General features: G+C 41.5%; 1 protein-coding gene across 13 annotated transcripts in view; it reads left to right on the top strand.

Annotated features, from left to right (window-relative positions):
* KIF16B (kinesin family member 16B) overlaps positions 1-23110 on the top strand; it is a 299792-nt gene that overhangs the window by 25302 nt on the left and 251380 nt on the right. For 9 of the 13 annotated variants that reach the window (XM_054467129.2, XM_054467128.2, XM_063659361.1 and 6 more), the window contains exons 2-3: positions 15124-15193; positions 17360-17473. The exons of 2 other annotated variants lie outside the window; for them this stretch is intronic. In XM_054467129.2, coding sequence (XP_054323104.1) covers positions 15124-15193; positions 17360-17473 — 184 coding nt within the window. The remainder of the gene's footprint in view (positions 1-15123; positions 15194-17359; positions 17474-23110) is intronic. 2 more of the 13 variants (XM_063659364.1, XM_063659360.1) reach the window with 1 other exon arrangement.

The following is a 23110-nucleotide window of genomic DNA, read 5'->3' as shown; positions in this document are numbered from 1 at the left end:
TAATGTATGAAATTTTTCAGTTGTCTACCAGATTTTCTCAACTAGAACCAGGGTTCCAAGATGGAATTAAGTCCTAATACCTTGAGTAAGGCATCTGTTATGTGTAATGAGTTGACTTCTGTCCTATGCTTCTAGAATAATTCTAGTTATATACTTTCTTTAGGAAAAGTGGGAAAATAGTCACTCAAACAACTTTGGTGTCCTAGGACTCAGAAGAGGAGCACCTCAGTTGGAAGTCAGTGGTGGTAACCCTAAAGGCATAGTCTGTTCTGGATTTTTGTTCTGGAATTGGAGATAGGTGGGTTGGGCTCCATTCAGAAGAAGGGATGAAACCACCTTCTAGTGAAACAGCATCTCACAAGGACCTGAAACAGCATGTCACAATGTGAAAGCTGTGAAAGCTTTCACATTCTTGTAGAATCCCAGTTCCTCAGAGGACAACACAGATAAACTAGCGCAGTGGTCCCAAACCCAGTTGACCATCAGAACCTCCTAGGTGGTTAAAATACAGTGTCCTGGAGATTCTTATTTGGTAGGTCTGGGTTTGGGCTTCTCAGAGGATAGTGTTTGTCAGCAGGCCTGGGGAACTTGCTGATCCACCCAAGTCATCTGGATGCATCTCCATTCCTGCACCCTGGCCCAGCATCCTTTGTGTAGCCTTCTGAGTGGTCTCCTTGCTAGACTGCCACCCCTCTAGAGTCTATGCACCCCAACCAGAGGGGCCTTTTAAAAATATAAATACGACTTTGCCACTCCCCTGTACACAAAACCTGGTGGCTGTGGCTTCCTATTACATTTAAGTTTCAAAGTCTTAGCCATTTAGCCAAAGCCTGCAAGAACTGGCATGATTTGGCCTCCACCTCAAGGTTTTTCTGACCTCATCTTCTACTTTGTTTCCGTTTCTCTCTTCTGCAGTCACAGTGACCTTCTTGCCCTTCCCCCAAAGTCTCTGGTTGGTTCTTGCCTCAGGGCCTTTACACCTGCTGTTTTTTTTATCTGGGCCATTTGCCTGGCCCTGTTCAGGTGTTTGTTCATATCTCAACCCCTTAGAGAGGTCTTTTCTGGCTGCTTGCCTTCCTTTGCCTCTGCCTGTTAGTCCTTTTCCATGACATACCTTTATTTCTTTATAGCATTTACCACAATCTAAAGTGATAGAGTATTATTTTGTTTTTCTTCCAAGCCTCTCTGTGAAATGCAGGCTGGGACTGTATTGTTTACCATTTTATTCCTGCACTGAGGCTATTATCTGGTATGTGAAAGCATTAATTCTCACTAAATATTTATGGAATGAATGAATGAATATATAAATCTCCCCGTACAGCATCCCAGATAAGGATTTCTCTAGCTTCTAACTAAACCTCTTCAGTAATGGTTCTGCACATCTTAAGGTAACTCATTTTGTACTGAGGCACTTCTGATTGTTAGGCTATTCTCCTTTCAGCTGAAAAAAATAAAGTATCTGCCCTCTGTCTGGCTTGGTAGCCCCAGCTCAGGCCTCTCTGCCTCTGCTGGGGAGTTGGTATAGTGGTGAATGCTGCCACTTGGGTGTGGTGCATCCTATAAAGCATCATTTTAAAGGGGAGGTTGGTACAGTAGGCACCGTGCTTGCCACCCAGATCCTCTGTCTTTGAGGGCTTGTTGCCCAGCTGCTGCAGCACGGTTGGCCCAGCCTTCAGCTGCTAGCTCCTTCCACTGCAGCCCACAGTCCCTGATTGCTCAAAGCAGGGGTATAAAAGCCTGGCTGTCTGTGCCCAGCCTGTGGCAACTCTGAAGGGCCACGCTATCCCCAGGACTGCCTGTGGAGTTGGCCAAGGCTGTCCATGGGTCGGTGCTGCAGCTCCACTTCTCCCTCTGCCCGGGCCTGCCTCAGTCTCCTTCTTTTCCCAGGAGTTGATCCCAAAGACACACCTTAATGAACACCCTGCTTGCTACACTCCCACAGATGTCTGCTGCTCTGGGATCCCAACCTGTAAACTGTAAGAGTTGGTGCTTTGCCTAATTTTTTAGGTTTATTACCCTTTCCCTAGGCCAGGGAAGACAATGAAAGGCCCAGCTTAATGGCCTCCTGTTGTGGCAGAGGTCAAGTGAGGATTTCACTTAGCATGAGAGACTCATAAGGCTGTGACAGCATCGTTGTCCTTGGCTCATCTGTACTGGCAGCCCATGGGGGACGGAGTAGAGGCTGTGCCAATTTCTCACGAGCTGCCGCTCGAGGTTGGCATTTGGATGTAGGTCATGGTGCCACTGACCTCTAGCTGACTGCTGTGTGGTGAGCTGTGTTCTCAGAAGCCAAAATGAAGTCAGGGTGATTGTCTGAAAAACCCACTCCAGAATTTTTTACTATCTGTATTCCCTGGGTTTTTCTCAAAAAATTGAGCTGGAGGCTTTCATGATTTCATGGAGAACAGCGAGGAGTGGTTGGAGTCAACAGACTGTGCACAAATTTCTTTTTCTAATAGGAAAGGATAAGGAATGGCAGGAAGACGTGGTTTCAGGGAGGAGACTAGCCCTCCCTGAGTTTGTCTTCAGGCCCTGAGATAGGTGAGGTGACACAAACTTATGGAGCCTCTGCCACTTTGCTGGGTACTGAGGGTGCAGGTGTTACTGAAGACCCAGGTTGCTTGCTTTCTGGGCTTGGGGTAGGGAGGCGAATACATCTGCATCTAACTGTGGAAGCCCTTGATGAGTGCAAACCATTGGGTAAGAAACAGCATGTCAGACTTAGCAAGCAAAAACAGCATGAGGAAGCCTCATGCAATATTTGGGACACAGTCATAATATAAAATTAAGTATTATCTGAAATTCAGTTTAATTGGGCTTCCTGTATTTTATTTGGAACCTAATACAAGAGGAAAAGAGAAGCGCTCTTGGGTGGAACAGAGAGACTAATTCATGGAGCTAGGGTATTAGGATGCTTTGTGAGAAAGGGGTACTGGGACTAGTTTTGAATGTGGGTATCATTTTGCCTGGTGGAAATGCAGAGGGATGGCGACCGGGAGAGGCAGATCTAGGCAGTGCATGAGGATACTCATTACCGTGGGAAGGTGTGAAAGTGCAAGGGCGCGAGGAGCTGTCTGTTTCATGGCCATGTCATCAGGAGAGGAGGGTCAGTAGCTTTTGCTTTCATGCCACATAAGGATGTAGACTTGTTCTAGAGCATAAAGGGCCACCCAGAATTTCAAAGCAGGGACTTTTTGTCTTTTAATTAACTAAATTTATTTTAACTGTAGAAGGAATATCAAATCTTGCTAAAATGAATTCCAACAGTGAAATGTTTAAGTTCATTTTCTCATCCCCTGAAGCCCTGCTCCCACTCGCTCTCCAGAGGTCACCACTGTGAATGGCTTGCTATTTATCCTTTCAGAAATGTTCAGAAATGTTTTGTGCATCTAGAATCATAGATGTGCATATTATTTTTGCTTTATTAATTTATTTATTGAGCTGCATAAATTGATTGTCATCTGCACACTGTTTTGCTGCTTGCTCTTCCACTTACAGGGTTCCTTGGACTTCTTTCCATATTAGTATACATGGAGCTCATGTATTATTTTTAAAAGTATAGTTTTTATTTTCATTTTTGCTATCAAGTGTCTTGCCACCAAAATGAAGGCAGTTAAATATTGGTTCATAGTATGTAACTTTTAAGGTGCACTTGGAATGCCGGTTTATTTCAGAACTCATGGTGAATAAGTCACTCTTTAGAATCTTCCAGGCTAATGGCTCAGTTCGGAGATCCCAACATCACCCAGTCTAGCTGTTTATTATGGAGTGACCAGATATCATGAGCTGAGGGAATGGAATCAATTTGAATTGCTGAATAACTTAAAAACATCTTCAAGATATTTGAATTAATATAGGTATGTTAGGCTGTTCTTCCATTGCAATAAAGAAATACCTGAGACTGGGTAAGCTGTAAGAAAAGAGGTTTAATTAGCTCATAGTTCTGCAGGCTGTACAGGAAGCATAGCAGCATCTGCTTCTGGGGAGGCCTCAGGAAGCTTTTACTCATGGTGGAAGGTGAAGCGGGAGCAGGCAGGTCACATGGCAAGAATGGGAGCAAGGGTTAGGGGAGGTGTCATACACTTTTGAACAGCCAGATCTCACGAGAAGTTACTCACTGCTTAGAAATTTTCTCTGCCAGATCCCTAGGTCATCACGCTCAAGTTTAAACTCCCACAGATCTCTAGGGCATGGACACAATGCAGCCAAGTTCTTTGCTAAGGCATAACAAGGATGACCTTTGCTTCAGTTCCTAGTAACTTCCTGATTTCCACCTGAGATCTCAGCAGCCTGGCTCTCACTGTTTGTGTCACTATCAGCATTTTGGTCACAACTATTTAACCAGTCTCTAGGAAATTCAAAACTTTTCCTCATCTTCCTGTCTTCTGAGCTCTTCAGACTCTTCCAACCTCTGCTTGTTACCCAGTTCCAAAGCTGCGTCCATCTTTTCAGGTATCTCTATAGCAATGCCCTGCTGCTTGGTACCAATTTTTTGTGTTGAGCCATTCTTGCATTGCTCTAAAGAAATACCTAAGATTGGGTAATTTATAAGACAAGAGGTTAAATTTGCTCATCATTTGCATTGATGGCTATACAGGAAGCATAGCGGCATCTGCTTCTCAGGAGGCCTCAGGAAGCTATTACTCATGGCTGAAGGTAAAGTGGGAGCAGGCACATCACATAGTGAGAATGGAGCAAGAGTGGGGCGAGCGGAATTGTCATGTACTTTTACACAGCCAGATCTTACAAGAACTCATTCAGGGCAAGGACAACACCAAGGGGGTGGTGCAGAACCGTTCATGAGAAATCCACTCCTGTGATCCAATCACCTCCCCCCAGACCACACCACCAGCATTGGGGATTACAATTCATCATGAGATTTGTGTGGGGACAAATGTAGAAACTCTATCAATAGGATTTTTTTTTAAATAAATGTTCTTCTAACTCATGTATCTGAATGCTGACATAATTTATCTCTTTTCCTGGTAGAGTATTTTAAATCTTTTCCTTTCCTTTCGTCCTCCTCCCCCCATATTGATCTATAACTAAGTATGTGTACTCCAGCTGGTTCATTTGTAGCATCTTATCATCTAGTTTCCAGACCTTTCAAATAAATTACTTATTTATATGAAGGACCCATAATTGGCTTTTCGGTTGAGAAATCCAATTTACCAAAGTGGCCAGAGAGAGACATAGTTCATTTTTCCCTGTTATCAAATTAATGTCAAATAATATCTTAGGATTATTTATTTTCTACAATATAAGAAGAATGTCAAGATTTATTTGCTGTGTTTCTTAAATGTCAGAGGAAATTGACCTGAGAGGCTGGGTAATCTCAGCGCCTGGCGTTGTAGTTTTCAGCTGAAGAATTACGAGACAAAGCACTCAATGCTGATTGTGGGTGGTGCCCTTGTGCTTGGTGGACTCAGAGTGTGGATGTGAAGGAAGCTGGGCTTCTCTGAGGTTCTCTGGACTAATTGGAGAGATGACATCAGCAGGAATAAAGCTATGCAGGTGAGATGAACTAGGTAGGTGTATGAGGGGGTGTTGTTTCTAATGGTTTATCAGGAGGAGGTGAGTCAAACTGGACCCAAGACAAGCCTTACTTGAAAATGTGGGTAGGGCTGGGCATGGTGGCTCATGCCTGTAACCCCAACACTTTGGGAGGCCAAGGTGGGTGGATTGCTTGAGGCCAGGAGTTCGAGACCAGCCTGGCCAACATGGAGAAACCCCATCTCTACTAAAAATACAAAAATTAGCCAGGCATGGTGGTGCACATCTGTAGTCCCAGCTACTCGGGAAGCTAAGGCACGAGAATTGCTTGAGCCCAGGAGATGGAGGTTGCAGTGAGCCAAGATTGTGCCACTGCACTTTAGCCTGGTGACAGAGCCAGACCCTGTCTCAAAAAAAGAAAAGAAAAAAAGAAAAAGAACATGTGGGTGGGAAGTGGGAAGATACTATAGTATGTGGGAAGGCAAGAACCAGGAATGTAGGGGGCAAATAGGGAGACCAACGTGGGAAGAGGATGAGTGTGGTAAAGCGTACACTGGGGTAAGAGCCATTTGTTTAATATTTCAGAAAGTTCATCACATTTAACAGCCATTTTAGGAGCACCTCAAAGTTGCAGGCAATGTGCCAGAGGCTGGGGAGGGATATAAACCCAGACAGGCAGAGTCCTTACTCTTAAAAAGTTAAGAGTCTGTTGGATGAGACAAGCAGGAGTGCCATCTAACTAAGGGATAGGATAGAGGGCTTGGTGAAGGCGCTACAGAGGATGTGAAGTCTGAGCTGAATTTAGAGGGATGGTTGGGAGTTGACCATGGGAAGAGGATGGGGCAGGATATACTGCTGGAATAGAAATGTCAATTAGGGTCAGATCATGAAGGACTTTGTATAGTAGCACTGAGAGTTGGACTTTATCCTGTAGCCTTTGGGAAGTCACTGAAGGAGTTTAAAGCAGGGGAGCCTCATGGTGAGATGTGTTTTATGGAAGGCTCTCTTTGGCAGCAGATAATGGAGTGTGCATGAGAGAGGATGAGGCTGGAGGCAAAGAGACTAGAGATGGGGGTAGCCTGACCTGGGACAGGGCCTAGAAAGTGGGGAGATCTGGTCTAGTTCAACAGGTGGTAGATTGGAAGGGACTAGGTAACTGAATGTTGGGTAGGGGGGTTAGGGGTAAGGTTGTTTGATGGAGTGTCACATGGACTCTGAAGTCACCTATGACAGTTAAAGCCCCTAGGGGTGAAGAGAAGGCTAAGAGCAGAAGCCAGAGTCTGCAGTGGATGAAGGGGGCTGAGTAGGGTTGGTCCACAGGGTGTGGATGGGAAGGAAGTACTGGAGTCTGCCTTCTTCCTTTCTTTCGTCTTTGAAATATTTGGAAGTTTGACAGTTCTCCAGGAATCTGCAGAGCAAGACATGTAACAAAGAATTAGTTTCAACACTTAATAGCTCCAACCATCATAGATATCACACTGGTTTTGGTTTTACTTCTCCTAAACATTTTTTTGACAAACTTTATATTTGTGTACATATTTATGGGGTATGTGTATTAGAACATGTAATAAAGTATTTGGGATATCCATCACGGGAGTATCATTTCTATGTGTTGGATACATTTCAAGTCCTCTTTTGTAGCTATTCTGAAAACTACAATATGTTGTTGTTAACTATAGTCAGCCTGCTTTGCTTACAAGCATTAGAACTTATTTCTATCTAACTTTATGTCTGTATCCATTAACCTACTTCACTTCACTCCCCCCACCCCTGTACACCCATTCCAGCCTCTGATATCTATCATTCTACTCTCTATCTCCATATGATCAATTTTTTAATCTCCCACATATGAGTGAGAGCTTGTGATATTTTTCTTTCTGTGCCTGGCTTATTTTACTAAACATAATGACCCCTAGTTCTGTCCATGTTGCTACAAATGACATAACTTCATTGTTTTTTATGGCTCAGTAGTATTCCATAGTGTGTGTATATACTACATTTTCTTGATCCGTTCATTCATTGTTGGACACTTACGTTGATAATATCTTTGCTATTGTGAATAGTGCTTCAATAAACATGGGAGTGCAGGTATCCCTTTGATATATTGATTTCTTTTCCTTTGGATAAATACCCAGTAGTCAGATTTCTGAATTGTATGGTAGTTCTATTTTTAATTTCTAAAGAAATCTCCATTCTGTTTTCCATAGTACTAATTTAGATTCCCACCAACAGTGTATAAGAGTTCTGTTTTCTTAGCATGCTTGCCAGCATCTGTTATTTCTTGTCTTTTTAATAACAGCCATTCTAACTGGGGTAAAATGATATCTCTTTGTGGTTTTGATTTGCATTTCCCTGATAATTAGTGATACTGAGCATTTTTTTCATGTATCTGTTGGTCATTTCTGTGTCTGCTTTTGAGAAATGTCTCTTCATGTCCTTTGCCCATTTTTAATGGGATTAGTTAGTAAAATAATAAAGACTATATATGACAAACCCACAGCTAACATTGTAGCGAATGGGGAAAAGATGAAATTTTTTTCTCTTAGAACTGGAAGAAGACAAGGATACACACTTTCACCACTCATATTGAAGATAATACTGTAAGCCCTAGTCAGAGCAATGAGGCAAGAGAAAGAAATACAAGGCGTCCAGAATGGAAAAGAGGAAGTCAAATTGTCCTTCTTTGCAGATGACATGATCTTATATTTAGAAAAACCAAAGACCTCACCTAAAAACTCTTAGAACTGATGAATGAATTTAATAAAGTTGCAGGATAAATCAACATACAAAAGTCAATAGCATTTGTATATACCAATAATGAAATAGCTGAGAAAGAAATGAAGAAGGCAATCCTATTTACCGTAGCTACCAAAGAAAAATACTTAGGAATAAATTTAACCAAGAAGGGGAAAGATCTCTTCAAGGAAAACTGCAAAATACTGATGAAAGAAATTGAGGAGGACACAAACAGGTGGAAAGCCATCTTATGTTCATGGATCAGAAGAATTAATATTGTTGAAATGACCATACTGCTCAAAGCAATCTACAATTTCATTGCAATCCCTATCAAAATACCAACACTGTTTTTCAGAGAAATAGAAAAAAAATTCTAAAGTTTGTATGGAACCAAAAAAGAGCCTAAATAGCCACAGCAACCCTAAGCAAAAACAAAGCTGAAGGCATCATAGTACCTGACTTCAAAATATATTAAAAGTCTGTAGTAACCAAAACAGCATGGTATTGGTATTATATAAAAATAGACACATGGACCAATGGAGCAGAACAGAGAACCCAGAAATAAATCCACATATTTTCAACTGATCTTTGACAAAGCTGCCAAGAACATACATTGGGGCTTTCTTCATGATGCTGGGAAAACTGGATAAGAATATGCAGAGGAAAGAAACATGACCTCCATCTCTCACTGTATACAAAAGTCAACTCCAGATGGATTAAAGACTTTAATGTAAGACCTGAAATTACAAAACTACTAGAAGAGAACATAGGGAAAGCTCTTCAGGACATTGTTCTGGACAAAGACTTTATGGATGAGACTTCAGAAGCACAGACAACAAACCAAAAACAGACAGAAGGGACTATGTTAAACTAAAAAACATTTACACAGCAAAAGAAACAGAGTGAAGAGACAACGTGTTGAATAGGAGAACATTTTTATAAGCTACTCATTTGATAGGGGACTCATATCCAGAATATACAAGGAACTCAACAGTAAAAAATATATTGGCTTTTCTATAAGTGTTTTCAGGAACTAGGAAGAGATTTGCTCTTTATGGCTGAAACTCTAGCCAGTATCTTTGTTATAAATACTAAGAGTAATTTTAGATTAATTTTTTTTTTTTTTTTTTTTTTGAGACAGAGCTTTGCTCTTTCACCTAGGCTGGAGTGAAGTGGCACGATCTCAGCTCACTGCAACCTCTGTCCCCTGGGCTCAAGTGATTCTCCTGCCTCAGCCTCCTGAGTAGCTGAAATTATAGGAGCCTGCCACCATGCTCAGCTAATTTTTGTATTTTTAGTAGAGATGGGGTTTCACCATGTTGGCCAGGTTGGTCTTGAACTCCTGACCTGTGATCCACGCACCTCAGCCTCCCAAAGTGCTGGGATTACAGGCAGGAGCCATTGTGCCCAGCCACATCTTTTTTTTTTTTTTTTTTTTTAAACTGTTTCAGTTTGTATGCTTAAAGAAGGAAGCAAGTTAGGAAATTATTTGTGAAATTTCTTTTCTGAAATAGATGGCCTCGATCTTAATGTTGATGACCTGTAATTATCTTTTGATATGATTTTAAATTATTGGCTGTAGCCTTAGATTGACATTGGGAAACACAGTCTGGGAAGAGAAAGGGCTAGAAACTCACTCATAGTTTGGCAGGGTGAGAATGAGGGAACCTGAGTGTCATGACATTCACATGACATCTCTCATCAGATTATGTCAGCAGTTATTGCTCTTGGTCAGAAGCCACTTACAACTTAAGAGCATAGAATGGAGACAGTATTAGCTGACTTATGGTATATCCATCCATATTCTGTCATGTGATTTTAAAAATAAAATTTAAAAGTCAAAGAACAAAGGTTAGTGAGTTTTCCAGTGTAAGAAGTAGTTTATTTCATAAGGGTAAACCTAAGACCCATCTATTACTATGTCATATTAAGTACAGTGTCAGGGCAGTGCTTTTTAAATTTTAATGTTCATCAGAATCATTTACAGTTGTTAAAATGCAGGTTCCTATTCTGTAGGTTTTAGATGGGGCCTGAGAACCTTCATTTCTGTCAAGCTTCCCTGGAGCCACTGATGTTGCTGGTTTCTGGAGCATATTTTGAGTATTAAGAGTCAGAGCAGGGATTCCTATATTTTGGGGTGATGGAACTCTTTGAGAAACTGAGGAAAGTGGTAGACCCTCAGAATAGTGAAACTGCCTCCTGCTCCTGATCCCCCTTCCCACCCACTCATCCCAGTACATAGGATTTCAGGGAGGTTGTGAAACCTTCAAAACCTACCTGCATCTTCAGTTTTCATTTTAGAAGTAGCTAATAAAAAGACAGTCATACTGCATAACAGCCTTTCAGTCAGTATCTCACTTAGTGCTTTTATAGAATGGTTGTTAATTTAAAACTAGGAACGCACTCCCTGGTTACCTGCAGGTTGGAATACATGATCATGTGGAGGGCCCTTTAAATTTAGCTGCTCCAAAGGTGTAAGGTTCTGAGATGGGGAATTATGGAGTCTCTGGCTTCCAGCAGGAGTGGTGGGCGTCGTATGAGCCACATTACTTTGTTTCATAGGCAAGAATTGACAAGTCAGTGTTAGCATTACCACGATCACTTCTAATATTTCTGTGTAGCTGGATAATTTTGTGTTCCTGAGAGGTATTTGTTGATAATAGTGGTTTTAAGATGAAAGCTCTGGACACATTAGGTTAGTGATTGATTGAGAAAAAAGGACCCACTGTGGGAATGGGAGGAATCTGGGTTTGGCAGTCTGTGATATAAATAAACCCAGGTGGTTTGTTCTCTTGTTGAGCAGGACATGCTCTGGTAATCGAATGCTGTAGGAGAGGTTTAATTTTATGAAGTATTTGTTTTGTAGCCATGTGAACATGGGGTGTCCGTGAAGCAGTTCTTATTTTTGGGTCCACAATGGAGTTGCCCAGCTCCTGGTGGGTTGGAGTGGAAGCATTTTTCAGGCTTGGAAATGTTAAACTTGTCCCTGGGAATCCGCTGTAGTTCCCGAATGGTGTTTACTGCAAATGCTTTTTGGGTTTGTTCACAACTGATATTTATTTTATCTCTGTTCATCTGAGCTGGCCAAGATGTTACCCCTTAGCTGGTTTCCCCATACCTGGATTATTTTTAAAGTAAATCCCAGGCAACATATCATTTGATTTGTAAATATTTCAATATGTATCTCTAAAAGGTTTTTTTTAAGTCATAATACTATTATCACACCTACAATATTAGCAATAATTCCTTAATATCATCAAATATCTAGTCAGTGTTAGCATTTCCCTACGTAAGTTATAGTTGTTTTTTTTTGAGACGGAGTTTTGCTCTTGTCATCCAGTCTGGAGTGCAATGGCACAATCTTGGCTTACTGCAACCTCCGCCTCCTGGATTCAACCGATTCTCTTGCCTCAGCCTCCCAAGTAACTGGGATTACAGGCACCCGCCACCATGCCTAGCAGTTTTTTGTCTTTTTAGTAGAGGCGGGGTTTTGCCATGTTGGCCAGGCTGGTCTCAAACCCTGACTTCAGATGATCCATGTGCCTCGGCCTCCCAAATGGTTATAATTTTTAAAGTGCTTTTTCTGTTTGAATTGGGATCCAGTTGGTTGATGTATCTTTAATGTCTTTTTTAGCTTTAGATTTCCCTTCCATCTTTATATTCTTTGCAATTTGTCGTAATTCGGAATATGCTGAGTCATTTACCCTGCCGCCTTTCCCACAGGCTGGATTTTGCTGATTCCCCCGCCTGAGGGTATTGGCATGTTCCCTCTTACACTTGTCTTTGCTGCTGGTTCCCTATAGGGCAGCTCTAGGTCAGAGCCAGGCCATCCCTGCGAGGGAAGGACAGGAACCTGGGGCAGTGGCGTTGGTACTTCAGGTAGAATATACCTCGTACCTGGTTTTCTCACAGTGGCTGGCCTGGTAACCATTGGTGGTCCCTCCCTACAGCCATTAATTCACCGATGTGACGAAATGATATTTTAATTTTGTTATTCTTTCTTTATTTTTTTAGCTGGAATATCTCTAAAGGAGAAACTTTCTTTCATAGTTATTTGGTTACTTGAAGTACAGATAGTTTTGGAAATGCAAGATAAATGCTTGATTCTTTCTTTTAACAGTTTTCAAAATAATGAGACAGATCCTTTGATCTTTCAGAGGGGACCATTCAGTTTTTAAGTTAGGAGTTTATGTGCTTAAATATATTCTATGTATTTCAGTTGGTTTTTAGTTTTAGTTAGATTTCTCAACTTTGGGCAGCAGGAACTTATGCAGGTTGGTTCCTGAGTCCTTTTGACAGGGTCCTTGTATTAGTTTTCTCTTAGTATATTACAAATTACCCCAAAACTTAGGGGCTTAAAACAATATGTATTGACCAGGCATGGTGGCTCACGCGTGTAATCCCAGCACTTTGGGAGGTCGAGGCGGGTGGCCAGCCTGAGCAACACAGCAAAACTCCATCTCTACAAAAAATACAAAAATAGGCAGGTGCAGTGGTGCGTGCCTGTAGTCAAAGCTACTTGGGAGGCTAAGGCAGGATAATCGCTTGAGCCTAGGAGGTGGAGGTTGCAGTGAGCTGAGATCATGCCACTGCACTCCAACCTGGGCAGCAGGAGTGAAACCCTGTCTCAAAAAAAACCAAACAACAACAACAAAACACAGCATGTATTTATCCCAGAGTTTCTGTGGGTCAGGAATCTGGGTGGGGTTGAGCAGGGTCCTCTGACTCTGGCTCTCACCTAGCACTGCAGTCAGGGTACCAGGCGGCTGCCCAGTCATCTCTCATCGTCATGTCTCGGTGCGGACTTGGGGAATGTGCCCTGCCAGGCTGTCTGGCGTGCTGCTGGCAGGCCCCTGTTTCCTGCTGGCTGGGTCTGTCCACAGGGGTCCTCACTCTGTCATCCCTGACTTTACGCACTGCCAGGGCTCTAAGAGGGAGGGCAGAAGAGAGAGCCAGCAAGACAGAAGTCACAGTCTTGAAAGCCTGCCTGGGAAGTGACAGACCATCACTTGGGTGTGTTTGTGTTGTAGTCATTAGAAGTGACTCACTAGGTCCAGCCCATATTCAAGGGCAGGGATTGCACATGCCAGGGTGTGAGTGCCGGGCAATCAATGGGAGCCATGTTACAAGGTGCCTGCCACAGCCCTAGTGACCTGTGTTAGTGTTCCTGCTTTATTGTGTGAGGAGATGGTTCAGTATTTGGACTGAGTCACTTCTCCAAGGAACCCTGACTTATTTTAGTGGAAAATGGTATTTATAGGCTATAATTTGAGCATAAGATTCTAGGCCTTTTCAATGGACAAAGCAAGGGAGTTGTTTGTTTGTTTTTTAGATTTTGGATGAAAGATGAAGTTTCTGCTACTCCTTCCAATTAGATTCAGGACTACAGTTTTTTCTGGGACAGAGTTTCACTCTGTCACCCAGGTTGGAGTGCAGTGGCGTGATCTCGGCTCACTGCAACCTCTGCCTCCTGGGTTCAAGCGATTCTCCTGCCTCAGCCTCCCGAGTAGCTGGGATTACAGGCATGCACCACCATGGCCGGCTAATTTTCTATTTTTAGTAGAGACGGGGTTTCTCCATGTTGATCAGGCTGGTCTTGAACTCCCGACCTCAGGTGATCCGCCCGCCTTGGCCTCCTAAAGTACAGGGATTACAGGCATGAGCCACCGCGCTGGGCCAGGACTACAGTTTTTACTTAACCTCATCAAACTTATGTTTGTATCTCATTCAGCCACTTCAAAAACCTTGGTTCTCTAGGGCACCAACATAATTACTCTTGTAATGTCCCACAATACTCAGACAGAAATCTCAGAATAATGGCACTTACATTACCACCAAAAATATGATTACTAAAAATGCTTTAAGATTTCTTTGTAGTTCTTTTTCTTTTTAGGATATATCTCATTATAGTATACAGTCAAATTTCTCTATAGAGTCATAATTGAAATAGTTTCTTACTTTGTGGTACACAACTAGATTCATTCACTTCAACTTACTTCTGAATTAGCTTGTTTTTTAAAATTTTTGTTTTATTTTTGCATAAATTATTTTTATCATTCTAAAGATGACCTCCAGATCAAAGTATATTTGCAGAAATCTAGCTTCTATCCTTGTCCACTTCCCTTGTCCGCCCCAAATCCTTATCCTCAATTTCCCTTTTTTTCCTAGGTAGCCTTTTGAAAAATATATAGGTTTTAAAAAAGTGTTTAAATATAATTTGTATTTTTCTACATAGATTTTCTCCATCTTTTGTCTCCACTGAACAGTATATCCCAGTGGCCACGCCATAACAGGATATAGAGATCTTCCTCATTCCTCGTTCAGTGGTGTCACACTCCATTGGGTAAATGTATGGTCATTTATACTAGGAATCTGAACTCTTTAGGAGTCCTCCTGTTCTGCTGTTTTCTGAGAAATGCAGTTTCTGAACAGATGTAGAAAGAAGGTAGGAGGAGGGAACAGTGCCTTGGCTGCTTCTGGAAGCAGCACCTGCTTGTAACCACTCCAGTTTTCTTTTTGGTTTTCATCTTGGGTAGGGGGCTAAGGTCTCTCTCTTTGTAACAAGGTGAGCGGGGCTACTTTTTTTTGGTGAGTCTTAGCTCTTTGTGGTGTCTGTTATTTCATTTACTCTTCTTTTGGCTTACAATTGGAAATTCTTTCAGGGTTTAACAACACACTGTGTATCAGCCATAATTGTTGATGGTGGCATCATTTTGCGTATCTTCATGTTATATTAGTAAGGTTTTGGGAGGAGCTGTGTCCGGGATTGCTCCTCAGATGCCATTTGAAAATAAACTCCTAATGTAAAAAGTAAATAAAACAAATGGGTTTAGTTTTGTTTTGTTTTTAATAATCTTTTCTCCTCTAACCACTACTGAATTATTTGTGTTGCAGGGAAAAGGACTTGGAGGCCAAGTTCATTATTCAGATGGAGAAAAGCAAAACAACAATCACAAACTTAAAGGCAAGTCATGACCTGGCCTTGCTTAAGTTCCAAGAGCCCCATGATTGCTTTATTTTGGGGATGACTTATGAGTAAATAAAGCCTGTCTGCTGTTTCCACACCCTCCTTTCCAGTGCAGTTAGCCACGTCAGCTTGCACCTGGCTTGGGCTCAGTCTTGAAGCAGAAGAGTTGATCCCATTTCCTTTCCCATTCCTGGCTTTATTTGATCTGGAAGCCAAATCTAAGCTGTTGCTCTGGTCCAGGAGCTCCTGAGTCTATCCCAGATTCAGGCATTTTCATCCTGTGTCCTCGTAGTAGGGACTTATTCTGGCAATTGACTGTGTTCTGTGAACATTAAATAAGCTTTGCCCCTATATTTTTTTCCATTTTTAATGAAGAGGATCATGTTTGGTAATCCTTGAAGAAGAACTGATACTATTATTCAAAACTCAGGGAGGAAAGATTTAAAAAAACCACCAAATTTCTTTTCTGGAAAAAAAAGTTAAAAAAAATTTTCAAGATGGCAGATTTCTCCTTTGGCACTGAAAATATCCTGTTTGTTTATTTGGTTAGGAAATTTTTAAAGGGCACTGAATGCTTTTCACTGAGGAGGGTAACAGGGGTATAAAATTAATATTGAAGAAATTAGAGTTGGGCTCGGTGGTGCACCCCTGTGGTCCTAGCTACTCGAGAGGCTGAGGTGGGAGGATCACTTGAGCCTAGGAGATCAAGGCTGCAGTGAGCCCTGTTTGTGCCACTGCACTCCAGCCTGGGCAACACAGCAAGACCCCATCTCAAACCAAAAAAAAAACAAAAAAAGAAAGAAATGAAGTACTTTATGGGTTCAATGCCTTTTTCCTTCGATATTTGTCATTAACTTTTAGGTCTGGGTTTCTGAGACATGATACTCCATGGCCAAGTCAGATCTATCTCCTGTTCACATCTGAGGAGATTTCTATTAATTTGTGGCTCAAAGGATTGGGTACTTTGAGATCCAATTTCAAAGTAGTAGTGCGAGTTGATCTCCAATGGTAGAAGCTGGGAAATGCTCCCATCTTCCAACTGGGCAGCCTCTGGATCATTTCATTTCCTCCATTGACACGCTGGTGTCCTTTGCCTGAGACATTCATTCTCCACTGGATGCCTTTCTTCCTCTGCTTAACACAACCCTTGTGCATTCCAGCTCTATCTGGCCTGCACTGTGCTTCTTTCCCTTCCTTTGGCCTCTCGCATCTTCTCATGTTTCTACCCAGTTGTCACTTGTCCATTCCCTGCTGGTAATTACCTTGTCTTTCCTTCATGTGTCTTTCTCCGCTCACAGTGCTTTGGTAAAAGACCGCTGACTCTGGATGAGTCTCCTTTCTTTGTGCATTATGGAATCTATTTTCCTCAATTACTCTGTTGCTTTTTGAGTTTTATAAACATTTTATCATCTGATGTTTGAGTAACCAGAACAGATGCCTAGACTTTTAGTGTTTTCATAAGAATCATAACAATTTTTTTTATAATATGTGAATCGTGTGGAAAACGTGGTGCTCATTGAAGTTATTCAGCATATGTCCAATAAGCAGGCTTTGGGAGCATATGAAGATGTTAAAACATGGTTTTGAGGTGCACTTTAAGCATATAGCAAGGGGGACAAGATATATGCAAACATCCGCAATAAACTCACAATATGATGTGTCCTGGAAGAGTCTAGGCTGTCAGAGGTAGGAGAAATTACTTCTCCATGGAGTGTCCAAGGGAAGTGTCATGAAAGAGGAGACATCTGACCTAGAATTTTCAATGAGACCACCGAATCATACAGCTCTAGAAGGTGCCAATCTTATCACGATCTATGTGATACCACCCTTGTAGTTGTGCAAAGCCCAACTCTGGTGGATTTAGGTGGAGGGAACAGTAAATAAAAATCACTGAAGCTGGACATACAGAATCTGCCTGGAGTGTTGGGTTCTTAGGAGTTAATAGTGATAAAAAGAGAAGGTCAGAATAGTATTCTTGGGTCATATCACAGAGAACTTGGATTGCTGCAAGGAGTTTAGTTTATATTTAAATTTTATTTATTTATTTTTTTAGAGAAGCCAGCAGGAATGAAATGGTTTTTAGTCAGGGTATAAACATGGAAATTTGGGTCAAATGGCAGTGCTCTTTACATTATCATTATTATCCTAATCATTTCTTTCTAGATACCAGAAGGAGGCACTGGGGACTCAGGAAGAGAACGAACCAAGACCTTCACCTATGACTTTTCTTTTTATTCTGCTGATACAAAAAGCCCAGATTACGTTTCACAAGAAATGGTATATGATATTTTCAAAATATTTATGTTGATTTATTTTCACATTGAGAAAAACATGCCTACCCTAAAATACTTTAAAATATCTTGCCAATTTCTTTCTGAATGTAATTTTTATATAAAATTAGCCTTTGCTAACTTACCTTTCTGAGTGTTATATAGGAGTATTTATTTAAGCCTGAGAAGAATTCAGTTCTCAAAAGATTGATTTTTTTTCACCTTTGAGCATAATGATGATAATTTTTAATTTGTTTCAAAACTTGGGTATGGTTCCTGTTTAGAAGGAGCTCTACATAGAAAGCATTTCTGGGGGGACGTGTATGCTGCAAAGCCCAGTAAAGAAGCCACTTAACCTTGAGTCCTATTCAGTGTGGAGATTTAGGAGGAAACCTCAAACCCAAGTCATGTGTTCCCAGCTTGTGTGGATCATTACAGGTTTTAGAGTGGATTCTAGAAAGAAAGAACGTTTCATTCAGAATCTTTCTAGAGTCTAGAATGATGCTGGAATTTGTCCAAGAAATCTGGCCTGTAGGCTTTTAAGGACTAAAATGTAGATGTGACGTGGACAGATAAGAACAGACACAAAGGTGCCCCCAGAAGCCTGTCAAGACACTGATGTTGACATTTCAGGTGAGCAGAGGGACAAGTATATTTCTCTGGGTTGGGAAAAGCTGGGTATTTGAGCAGAGTGGGGTTAGAAATGGGGAGCACCAGTATAGAGGGAAAAACGCAGGCTTCATTGCTGGGCCTCTTCCTGGCTCGTTGACAGCTTCTTTAGATACATTGCTTTAGGTCTCCATATGTTAAAACGGGGATAAGAATTCCTGTCCTGCCTGGCCTGGGTTGTAATCGATGCAATGGCATCTCGAAAAGTAGGGCATGAAAAAGTGCTTGTTTCTTTCTTTCTTTTTTTTTTTTTTTTTTCAGTTATGCTTAATTCTGGGATACATATGCAGAACGTGCAGGTTTGTTACACAGAACGTGCAGGCTTGTTACAGGTTTGTTACAGGTTTGTTACATGGCAGGTGTACACGTGCCATGGTGGTTTGCTGCACCCATCAACCCGTCATCTACATTAGGTATTTCTCCTAATGCTATCCCTCCCCTAGCCCCCTACCCCCTGACAGGCCTCGGTGTGTGACGTTCCCCTCCCTGTGTCCATGTGTTCTCATTGTTCAGCTCCCACTTATGAGTGAGAACATCTGGTGTTTGGTTTTCTGTTCCTGTGTTAGTTTGCTGAGAATGATGGTTTCCAGCTTCATCTGTGTCCCTGCAGAGGACGTCAACTCATCCTTTTTTATGGCTGCATAGTATTCCATGTGTATAATGTGCCACATTTTCTTCATCCAATCTATCATTGATGGGCATTTGGGTTGGTTCCAAGTCTTTGCTATTGTGAATAGTGCTGCAATAAACATACGTGTGCATGTGTCTTTATAGTAGAATGATTTATAATCCTTTGGGTATATACCCAGTAATGGGATTGCTGGGTCAAATGGCATTTCTGGTTTTAGATCCTTGAGGAATCGCCACACTGTCTTCCACAACGGTTGAAATAATTTACACTCCCACTAACAGTGTAAAAGCATTCCTATTTCTCCACATCCTCTCTATCATCTGTTGTTTCCTGACTTTTTAATGATCGCCATTCTAACTGGCGTGAGATGGTATCTCATTGTGGTTTTGATTTGCATTTCTCTAATGACCAGTGATGATGAGCTTTTTTTCGTATGTTTGTTGGCTGCATAAATGTCTTCTTTGAGAAGTGTCTGTTCATATCCTTTGCCCACTTTTTGATGGGGTTGTTTTTTTTTTTCTTGTAAATTTGTTTAAGTTCCTTGTAGATTCTGGATATTAGCCCTTTGGCAGATGGATAGATTGCAAAAATTTTCTCCTATTCTGTAAGTTGCCTGTTCAGTCTGATGATAGTTTATATTGCTGAGCAGAAGCTCTTTAGTTTAATTAGATCTCATTTGTCACTTTTTGCTTTTGTTGCCGTTGCTTTTGGTGTTTTAGTCATGAAATCTTTGCCCATGCCTATGTCCTGAATAGCATTGCCTAGGTTTTCTTCTATGGTTTTTATGGTCCTAGGTATTAGGTTTAAGTCTTTAATCCATCTTGAATTAATTTTTGTATAAGGTGTAAGGAAGGGGTCCAGTTTCAGTTTTCTGCATATGGCTAGCCAGTTTTCCCAACACCAATTATTAAATAGGGAATCCTTTCCCCATTGCTTGTTTTTGTCAGGTTGTCAAAGATCAGATGGGTGGTGTTATTTCTGTGGCCTCTGTTCTGTTCCATTTGTCTATATATCTGTTTTGATACCAGTGCCATGCTGTTTTGGTTACTGTAGCCTTGTAGTATAGTTTGAAGTCAGGTAGCGTGATGCCTCCGGCTTTGTTCTTTTTGCTTAGGATTGTCTTGGCTATACAGTCTGTTTTTTGGTTCCATATGAAATTTAAAGTAGTTTTTTTCTAATTCTGTGAAGAAAGTCAATGGTAGCTTGATGGGGATAGCGTTGAATCTATAAATTACTTTGGGCAGTATGGCCATTTTCACGATATTGATTCTTCTATCCATGAGCATGGAATGTTTTTCCATTTGTTTATGTCCTCTCATTTCTTTGAGCAGTGGTTTGTACTCCTCCTTGAAGAGGTCCTTCACATCCCTTGTAAGTTGTATTCCTAGGTATTTTATTCTCTTTGTAGCAATTGTGAATGGGAGTTCACTCATGATTTGACTCTGTTTGTTATTCGTGTATAGGAATGCTTGAGATTCTTGCACATTGATTTTGTATCCTGAGACTTTGCTGAAGTTGCTTATCAGCTTGAGGAGATTTTGGGCTGAGATGATGGGATTTTCTAAATATACAATCATGTCATGTGAAACAGAGACAATTTGACTTTCTCTCTTCCTATTTAAATACCCATTGTTTCTTTCTCTTGCCTTGATTGCCCTGGCCAGAATTTCCAACACTATGTTGAATAGGAGTTATGAGAGAGGGCATCCTTGTCTTGTGCTGGTTTTCAAAGGGAATGCTTCCAACTTTTGCCCATTCAGTATGATATTGGCTGTGGGTTTGTCATAAATAGCTGTTATTATTTTGAGATACCTTCCATCAATACCTAGTTTATTGAGAGTTTTTAGCATGAAGGGGTGTTGAGTTATTTGAAGGCCTTTTCTGCATCTATTGAGATAATCATGGTTTTTGTCATTCATTCTGTTTATGTGACGGATTGTTCAGTTTCCATGTAGTTGTGCGGTTTTGAGTGAATTTCTCAATCCTGACTTCTAATTTGATTGCAGTGTGGTCTGAGAGACTGTTTGTTAGGATATCCATTCTTTTGCATTTTCTGAGGAGTGTTTTACTTCCAATTATGTGGACAATTTTAGAATAAGTGTGATGTGGTGCAGAGAAGAATGTATGTTCTGTTATTTGGGGTGGAGAGTTCTGTAGATATCTATTAGGTCTGTTTGGTCCAGAGCTGAGTTCAAGTCCTGAATATCCTTGTTAATTTTCTGTTGCATTGATCTGTCTAATATTGACAGTGGGGTGTCAAAATCTCCCACTATTATTGTGTGGGAGTCTAAGTCTCTTTGTAGGTCTCTGAGAACTTGCTTTATGAATCTGGGTGCTCCTGTATTGGGTGCATATATATTTAGGATAGTTAGTTCTTCTTGTTGCATTAATCCCTTTACCATTATGTAATGCCCTTCTTAGTAATTTTTGATCTTTGTTGGCTTAAAGTCTGTTTTATCAGAGACTAGGATGGCAACCCCTGCTATTTTTTGCTTTCCATTTGCTTGGTGAATATTCTTCTCTCCCTTTATTTTGAGCCTATGTGTGTCTTTGCATGTGAGATGGGTCTCCTGAATACAGCACACCAATGGGTCTTGACTCTTTATCTAATTTGCCGGTCTGTGTCTTTTAATTGGGGCATTTAACCCGTTTATACTTAAGGTTGATATTGTTATGTCTGTATTCGATCCTGTCATTATGGTGCTAAGCTGGTTATTTTGCCCGTTAGTTGATGCAGTTTCTTCATGGTGTCGATGGTCTTTACAGTTTGGTATGTTTTTGCAGTGGCCGGTACCAGTTTTTCCTTTCCATATTTTGTGCTTCCTTCAGGAGCTCTCGTAAGGCAGACCTGGTGGTGGCAAAATCTCTCAGCATTTGCTTGTCTGTAAAGGATTTTATTTCTTCTTTGCTTATGAAGCTTAGTTTGGCTGGATATGAAATTCTGGGTTGAAAATTCTTTTCTTTAAGAATTTTTAATATTGGCCCCCACTCTCTTCTGGCATGTGGGGTTTCTGCCAAGAGATTCACTGTTAGTCTGATGGGCTTCCCTTTGTGGGTAACCTGACATTTCTCTCTGGCTGCCCTTAACATTTTTTCCTTCATTTCCACCTTGGTGAATCTGACGATTATATGTCTTGGGTTTTGCTCTACTCGAGGAGTATCTTTGTGGTGTTCTCTGTATTTCCTGAATTTGAATGTTGGCCTGTCTTGCTAGGTTGGGGAAGTTCTCCTGGATAATAGCCTGAAGAGTGTTTTCCAACTTGGTTCCATTCTCCCTGTCACTTTGAGGTACACTTTGAGGTACACCAATCTTTTTTCTCTAATCTTGTCTTCATGCTTTATTTCATTAAGTTGTTCTTCAATCTCTGATATCCTTTCTTCTGCTTCGTCTATTCGGCTATTAATACCTGTGTATGCTTCACAAAGTTCTTGTGCTGTGTCTTTCAGCTCGATCAGGTCATTTATGTTCTTCTCAAAACTGGTTATTCTAGTTAGCAATTCGTTTAGCCCTTTTTCAAGGTTCTTAGCTTCCTTGCATTGGGTTAGAACATGCTTCTTTAGCTCAGAGGAGTTTGTTATTACCCTCCTTCTGAAGCTTACTTCTGCCAATTCATCAAACTCATTCTCTGTCCAGTTTTGTTCCCTTGCTGATGAGGAGTTGTAATTCTTTGGAGGAGAAGAGGCGTTCTGGTTTTTGGAATTTTCAGCCTTTTTGCACTGGTTTTTCCTCATCTTCGTGGATTTATCTACCTTTGGTCTTTGATGTTGGTGACCTTTGTGTGGATGTCGTTTTTGTTGATGTTGATGCTGTTTCTTTCTGTTTGTTTTCCTTCTAAAAGTCAGGCCCCTCTGCTGCAGATCTGCTGGAGTTTCCTGGAGGTCCACTCCAGACCCTGTTTGCCTGGGTATCACCAGCGGAGGCTGCAGAACAGCAAAGGTTGCTGCCTGTTCCTTCCTCTGGAAGCTTTGTCACAGAGGGGCACCCACCAGATGCCACCTGGAGCTCGCCTGTATGAGGTGTCTGTCAACCCCTGCTGGGAGGTGTCTCCCAGTCAGGAGGCATGGGGGTCAGGGACTCACTTGAGGAGGCAGTCTGTCCCTTAGCAGAGCGTGAGTGCTGTGCTAGGAGATCTGCTGCTCTCTTCAGACCTGGGAGGCAGGAACGTTTAAGTCTGCTGAAGCTGTGCCCACAGCCACCCCTTCTCCCAGGTGCTCTGTCCCAGGAAAATGGGAGTTTTATCGATAAGCCCCTGACTGGGGCTACTGCCTTTCTTTCAGAGATGCCAGGCCCAGAGAGGAGGAATCTAGACAGGCAGTCTGGCTACAGCGGCTTTGCCAAGCTGT

This window comes from Pongo pygmaeus, chromosome 21 (genome assembly GCF_028885625.2).
Source record: "Pongo pygmaeus isolate AG05252 chromosome 21, NHGRI_mPonPyg2-v2.0_pri, whole genome shotgun sequence".
NCBI classification, from domain to species: Eukaryota; Metazoa; Chordata; class Mammalia; order Primates; family Hominidae; genus Pongo; species Pongo pygmaeus.
Note: the sequence above shows the minus strand (reverse complement) of the source record. Positions and strands in the feature narration are given on the sequence as shown.